The sequence below is a fragment of the Lipotes vexillifer genome, unplaced genomic scaffold (assembly GCF_000442215.2).
Source record: "Lipotes vexillifer unplaced genomic scaffold, Lipotes_vexillifer_v1.1 scaffold1844, whole genome shotgun sequence".
Lineage (NCBI taxonomy): Eukaryota > Metazoa > Chordata > Mammalia > Artiodactyla > Lipotidae > Lipotes > Lipotes vexillifer.
The window spans coordinates 125,126-132,678 of record NW_006778658.1 but is presented as its reverse complement, the minus strand read 5'-3'; the positions used below and the strand labels follow the sequence as shown (position 1 = coordinate 132,678).

The 7,553-nt window shown below is 37.0% G+C and overlaps 1 protein-coding gene across 1 annotated transcript in view; it reads left to right on the top strand.

Annotated features, from left to right (window-relative positions):
* The window catches only part of NKAP (NFKB activating protein), a 17,006-nt gene that overhangs the window by 9,255 nt on the left and 198 nt on the right, over positions 1 to 7,553 (top strand). The window contains exons 5-9 of the mRNA XM_007451740.1: positions 526 to 589; positions 2,555 to 2,664; positions 2,762 to 2,837; positions 4,203 to 4,352; positions 7,410 to 7,553. The exon at positions 7,410 to 7,553 is cut by the window's right edge and continues 198 nt beyond it. Coding sequence (XP_007451802.1) covers positions 526 to 589; positions 2,555 to 2,664; positions 2,762 to 2,837; positions 4,203 to 4,352; positions 7,410 to 7,553 — 544 coding nt within the window. The remainder of the gene's footprint in view (positions 1 to 525; positions 590 to 2,554; positions 2,665 to 2,761; positions 2,838 to 4,202; positions 4,353 to 7,409) is intronic.

Here is a 7,553-nt window from a genome sequence, read left to right as displayed (position 1 = left end):
CTTTCCCTGTGTCTCCTCCCCTAGAATGAGCTCCTGGAAAGCAAACCCCCAAACACACACATGAAAATATTCAAACATTGAGAAAACTAAAGGGAGTAGTATAATTAATGCCATGTACAGTACTTGTCACTCAGGTTTAACATTTGTTAGCATTTTGACATATTTGCTTCAAATAGGGATTTTTTTGTTGAGATAGTCAAGGTAAATTACAAATATCACATTGCCACCCTAAATATTTCTGTATATACCTCTAAACAATAAGGACATTTTCGTATCTAACCACAGTACTATTATCTCATGCAATAAGGTTAATAATAATACCCTATATAACCAAGTGCAACTTTAATTTCTATGTCCCCCCTGCCTAGCACGTTTCCTAACAAGTAAATAAATGTTTGAATGAATTTGAATGAATTAATTTCTCTGTAACAACAAATGGAAGAATAATAAGATATTTATCTATTCAAGAGTATTGGTGTTTTAGAGTTAAAAATTTTTTAAATTATAATGTGCTTTAATTTGCAGATGAAGATACAAAAAGGAGAGCAAAGAAAGCCAAGAAAAAGGAAAAGAAGAAGAAACGCAGATCGTCTGTTTTTTTCTTTAATTTTTATTATGGAAAATTTCAAAAATATAGAAAATTATATAAAATAGTGTAATGGACCTCCATGTAACCATCACCCAGCTTGAACAATTATCAACTCATTGGCAGTCTCTGCTGCCTACCCCCGCATTATTTTGAAACCAATACCAGATATCATTTCATCCATAAAGCTGCGAGTTTCTCTAAAAGATAGGCATTCTTTAAAAAAAACAAAGTACAATACTGTTAATCCGCCTAAAATGTTTAACAGTAATTGTTCATTCAATTCTCAGTAGTTTTTGGCATAGTTTATTCAAATTAGGATCCAAACAATGTACATTAATTGTGATTGGTTGATATGTCTCTTACATCTCTTTAAATAGATAGCTTCCCCTTCCCTTTTTGTTCCTGCAATTTTTTTGTAGCAGAAACAAACTCATTTGTCCTGGAGGGTTTCCTGCGGTATGGATTTTGCTGGTTGTATTCTTACAGTGTTCTTTTAATATGTTTTCTGTCCTTTGTATTTCCTGTAGATTGACAGTTAGGTCTAGACACTTGATATGGTTCAGATTTGAGTTTCTGGCAGGAATACTTCATAGGCGGTGCTGTGTACTTGTAGCAGGAGGCAGATAATGTCTGGTTGTCTCTTTTTGTCATATTAACTGGCATCACTAGTCATTGTCTAGGTCCCTTATATCATTGCCAAATGGTGATGATCTACTTCTGTCTTTCTTTCTTCATGTATTAGGTAGAATAATTCTATATGAGAACCCTACCCTCATTAACTATTTGGTTATTCTGAAGTATAGTTGGTATAGTAAGGGCAGAATAATTGCTTACTTTTTTTGTTTTACGAGTTTTCAAAATAATGAGTTGGGGTTTTTTAGTATCATTATGAACCCAGGAATTCAAACATTTGATGTATTTTAATCCATTACACTGAAAATTGTTGGTGTTCAAATTGGTAAGAGCTGTTTTTTATTTTTTTTAATTTTTAAAATAAATTTATTTATTTTATTTATTTATTTTTGGCTGCATTGGGTCTTCATTGCTGTGCACGGACTTTCTCTAGTTGCAGTGAGCGGGGGCTACTCTTTGTTGCCGTGTGCGGGCTTCTCATTGCGGTGGCTTCTCTTGTTGCGGAGCACGGTCTCTAGGCGCATGGGCTTCAGTAGCTGTGGCACGCGGGCTTCAGTAGTTGTGGTTCACGGGCTCCAGAGCGCAGGCTCACTAGATGTGCCACACGGGCTTAGTTGCTCCATGGCATGTGGGATCTTCCCAGACCAGGGCTCGAACCCATGTCCCCTGCATTGGCAGGCGGATTCTTAACCACTGCGCCACCAGGGAAACCCAAGAGCTATTTTTTAAACTGCTTTATTTCTGCTATCTTTCTACAACATGAGAACTGTATTTTATTGTTCCCTTAGGGATCTTTTTTTTTTTAAAATAAATTTATTTATTTATTTACTTTTGGCTGCATTGGGTCTTCGTTGCTACGTGCGGGCTTTCTCTAGTTTTGGCGAGCAGGAGCTACTCTTCGTTGCAGTGCCCGCGGGCTTATTGCGGTGGCTTCTCTCGTTGCGGCGCACAGGCTCTAGAGCACAGGCTCAGTAGTTTTGGCGCATGGGTGCTAGAGTGCAGGCTCTGTAGTTGTGGCACACGGGCTTACTTGCCCTGTGGCATGTGGGATCTTCCTGGACCAGGGCTCAAACCCGTGTCCCCTGCATTGGCAGGCAGATTCTTAACCACTGTTAAGAGGTTCCCACCAGGGAAGCCCCAGGATCTTTTTTTTTATAGTGAAACATGATTTGGTTAAATAAGTTAGATTTTTTAAATTAAAGTTCTTCTCTAATAAGTTTGAATTAGCTGAGCATCCAGATCATTTCAGTCAGTCCTTCATTGCCTAAAAAATAAGATGCCCTTTAGCATGGGAATATTAAATTAATTTATATCAAATTATAATCATTACAGGAAGAAATATAAGAAAAAGAAGTCTAAGAAGAGCAGAAAAGATTCCAGTGATTCAAGTTCTAAAGAGTCCCAAGAAGAGTTTCTGGAGAATCCCTGGAAGGATCGATCAAGTAGGTTCTTCTGATAGACTTCGACTCAGAACAGATAAAACATTAAATTAACTGATTAGTCAAAATGTGAATATATTTCTGAACATCTTTTGTGCAGAACCTGAAGAACCCTCAGATTTGATTGGCCCAGAGGCTCCCAAAACACTTGCCTCTCAAGATGATAAACCTTTGAAGTAAGTAAGAGTGTGTTTATAATCTCTAAAGTACCTTCCCAAAAGTATGGTCCTAACGTCCTCTTCCAAGCTTATCTTCCTCTACTCCCTTATTTAGACACCAGGTTCCAACTGAGCTGAACTAAAACTTCCCTGTATTCACTGTGCACTTTCACCTTATTTCTTCCCCCAATGTGCCTTCCCTTCTTTCCCCAGTCCTGATTTCTTTACTACCTCCAATTTCTTCCTGTTAAAATGCTTAACATTCTTCAAAGCCCTTTTCAAAAGGAGGGGGCATATGCTGATTCCCGATATCGTCCCTCCACAGGTAGGTGTGATTCCTACCCCTCTTTATTTTTTATTTCTTTATTTTTTACTTTGTTTTATTTTTATTTATTTATTTGTTTGTTTGTTTTGGCTGCATTGGGTCTTCGTTGCTGCACGCAGGCTTTCTCTAGTTGCAGCGAGCGGGGGCCACTCTTCGTTGCTGTGCACGGGCTTCTCATTGCGGTGGTTTCCCTTGTTGCAGAGTACGGGCTCTAGGTGCACTGGCTTCAGTAGTTGTGGCACGCGGGCTCAGTAGTTGTGGCTCGTGGGCTCTAGAGCATAGGCTCAGTAGTTGTGGCACATGGCCTTAGTTGCTCCACGGCATGTGGGATCTTCCTGGACCAGGGATCGAGCCCATGTCCCCTGCATTGGCAGGTGGATTCTTAACCACTGCACCACCAGGGAAGTCCTCCTACCCCTCTTTAATCCTTTAGTCCTCATAGTGTTTTCTTTCTTTTGTGCAATGTGTTACATATTCTACGTTGTATTATTGTTACGTTCTTATTAATATGTAAGTGCCATAAGAACAGATATTATTTTTATATTACAAGCTTTGAGTTTAATAGCTATTCAAGAAGAATTCAATGAATTGAATGAAGCGATGGTAGTTTTCAAAGTCCCCTTGAATGAAAGTTATTTGAGAACCATTACTGTATAGCATTATTATTGGTTATAAGTCTAATAAATATGTTAATTTGAGATATATTATTTCTTTACTTTTTTTTTTAAAGGGCAAAAGGTAAAAGGAGTTCGCTGGAGGCAGAAGCAATAAAGGCAATACCTGTGGGGAAAATTGATCCATAATTGTAAACCATGAATATATGCTCACTAACGTCAGTTCTTTTATTCTTCCAAAGTATCTCTGCATTTCTGGGTTAGTGATATAGGTCACAGTGCAGTGTTCCCTAGTTAAGTTGAAGTAATTTACATTGGGCTTCCCAGCATGCTGCCCAGCAACTGTTATTCCTACTGTTCTCTGAGAGAAATGGTTTTTTGTGCTCTCTTTAGATGATGAACTTTTTATAATGAACCTTTTCTGAATTCTGTATTACTTTGTAGCTATGGCCATGCTCTGTTACCTGGTGAAGGTGCAGCTATGGCTGAATATGTAAAAGCTGGAAAACGTATCCCACGAAGAGGTGAAATTGGCTTGACAAGTGAAGAAATTGCATCATTTGAATGCTCGGGTTATGTAATGAGTGGTAGCAGGTATGTTCTTGGCATTGAGGTCAGTTTCCTTTCTCACTACCAAAATTATATTTTGGTGACATTTTCATTAAGTGACCATTCCTAATGAAAAGTAAAGTATAAATATTGGCTTAATATTGGTTTTGTTAGTATAAATGTAGTTTTCTAAAATTCCAAGTAGGTATGCAACTCGGCTGTGTCTCCAACTTCAAAGAATCAGTCTTTTCAGTGTCCTTTTCTAATCCATATTTTGGTACAGATAGTTTATCCTCCGGAGGATATAGTTAAATTCAGCTATTTATCACTGTCCCACGAGGAATGTGACATTCTGGTAGTTAGGAAAGCATTTACATAAGACAGTGTTTCCTGTTTTCTGAGTTTGCCTCTAGTTCTCTGTGGAGTCAGAGAACATGGACTCTCTAGTTCTCTGGACTCTGAGAATGAAGAGCAGAAAAGGATTATGACAGAGATCAGTTTTAGCATGAGAAAAGGAATACAAAATTGGGAAGAGAAAGCACAGTCCCAGGAAGAACAAGGAGAGTGAACTAATAGGGTATCAGTACCAAGATTAAACTGAATTTTGGATTTTTTAAAACTTCATAAACTTTTAAAAGTGGGTAAACATTTTTAAGTGAAATTGGAGGCAAATGTTTGTGGAACCCCTGAAACATCTCCAGAATCTTGGAATTCTGAGGACTGGTATTTGAAAACATTATATCTAAGGACCAGTAAGACAAGAAAAAGAAATTAGAGGCATAAGAATTAGAACAGAGGATATAACACTGTCAGTTTTTGTGAATGATATGATTTTTTACATAGAAAATCCTAAAGACTCTTCAGATGAATTACAGATAATAGGAAGGTTTAACAAATAGTTGGATATAATGTTAACACCCAAAAATCAATTGCATTTCTATGTACCAGCAACAAAGAACTAGAAAATGTAGTTTAATAAAAAGAAAACATTTATAATAGTATCAGAGAATATGAAGGACTTAGGAATAAATCTTCACAAATGATGTCTAAGACCTTTACAGGGAAAACTATAAGACATTATTAAGAGACATTAAAGGAGACCTAAATAAATGGAGAGGTATCATGTTCATGAATAGGAAGGCAATATTGTAAAGTTGTCAGTTCTTCCAAAATTAATCTGTAGATTCAGTGCAGTTCCAATCAAAGTCACAACTGAGATTTTCATGAAACGTAATAAGATGGTTCTAAAATTTATATGTTAGACTAGCGGGCCAAGAATAGCCATCTTACTTCTCTGAAGAAGAGCAGGAAGGTGATTTGCCCTACCATATATGAGGGCTTATTATGAAGCTTGCAGCACTTTGGAAAGAGTGACATAACAAATGAACTGTTCAACAGAATAAAATACAGAGCCCAGGGGCAGAGCCATACATGTATGGAACTTCGTTATATGAAAGAGCTGGTATGTCAGATCAGTGGGGAAGGAATGAACTAGGCAATAAATGGAGCAGGAAGAAAATGGTTATCTGTATGGAAAAAGCTGAAAGTAGAACCCTGTATCACCATATTTAAAAATCATTGCAGCTAGATCAGGAGTTAAACATCAAAAACAACTTTTAATACTCTTAGTATAAAATATGAGGAGATTTCTATTAGATCTTGGGGTGGGGAAGCATTTCTTAAAGAGGACCAAAAAAAATGCACTAACTATAAAATAATATATTGATAAATTTGCCTGAGTTAAAAATAAGAACTTTCATCAAAAGACATCTTAAGATAAGTAAAAATACAAGTTCCAAGCTGGGATAAGATCTTGTAATACACACAACTGATAGTTAGTATTGAGAGTATTTAAAGAATATCTATAAACAATCCAAAAGAAAAGTGGGAAAATGACACAAACAGGCATTTGTCAGAAGGAAAAAATATATGGCCTACACATACAAAAACGATGTTTGTTATCACTGGAAATGGAAATCAACATATGGGAATACCATTTTACAGCCATTTGATAGAGAAAAGTTCAAAGTTCTAACAATTCCAAGCATTTGAGAGGATGTGGATCCACAGGCTCTCTTAAGTGTTGCCAGTGGTGGTATAAATCGGTACAACCATTTTGGAAAACATTTTGACATTATCTTGGAAAGTTGAGCATTCACATATTTTATGACCCAGCAACTCCATACCTACATACTCAAGAGAATCTTTCCCATGTACTAGGAGATGTGTACATTGATGTTTATTACAGCATCATTCACATGGCACTTTCCGTTCCAGATAAACTACTCAGTATACCCTGAGCAACCTAAATACATTGTCATCTCCTTGACTTACCACCTGCCACTCCCCCACCTTCACACTAACCTGAAATGATTCTCCCCTCTTCTCCTTACTCAGTTTGCTCTGTTTTTCTAGGCATAGTTCAAGCTTCATCTTGAATTGATTGTGTAGGATTGGGTACATATACATAAAAGAGGCAGGTTTTCATGAAGTTTTCCTTCTAAATAGGCAGATCTTTTGAAGATGATGTAAAAGTTTTCCTCTGCCTCAACTCCTATACTCTACTGATTTGGTCCTTGTGCTAAAATCCCTTCTTTCTTTTCTTTGAGCTGCAACTGAATTCTAAGGAAGTTAAATCCACCCACAAAACTCACCCAAAAATTCAGTTGTAAATTTAAACCTGGTTCTTTTGGTTGTATGATAAATTAGAACTTTGGAGAAGTTCCACCTGCTAGATGACAACTTAAATCTTATCTATCCTACTATCAAGTCTACATATCACTTAAGAAGTTTAATAATTTGCCTGTTCCCTAGTTGTTTTACTGGAAATAACAGAACCAGACCTAGGCCCTTAGTATTTGAAATTAATAACATTCACCCTATTGACAGAACCGCAGAGATCATTATTTGAATACTAGAAATGAATCAAAGGACATGTCAGCACGTAAAATGAATGATCTTTTGAAAATCTAACCCATTACAGAAACAGTTTCTATTTGTCGGCTTTTTAAATAGACTAGTCTGTATTAAGAAAGGATTAGTGAGGAAGCACTATGAAAATAATTACTGAGAAATTAAGCCAAAAACTAAAATTATCTCCAGGCATCGCCGAATGGAGGCTGTGCGACTGCGAAAAGAGAACCAGATCTATAGTGCTGATGAGAAGAGAGCCCTTGCATCCTTTAACCAAGAAGAGAGACGAAAGAGAGAAAACAAGATTCTGGCCAGTTTTCGAGAGATGGTATA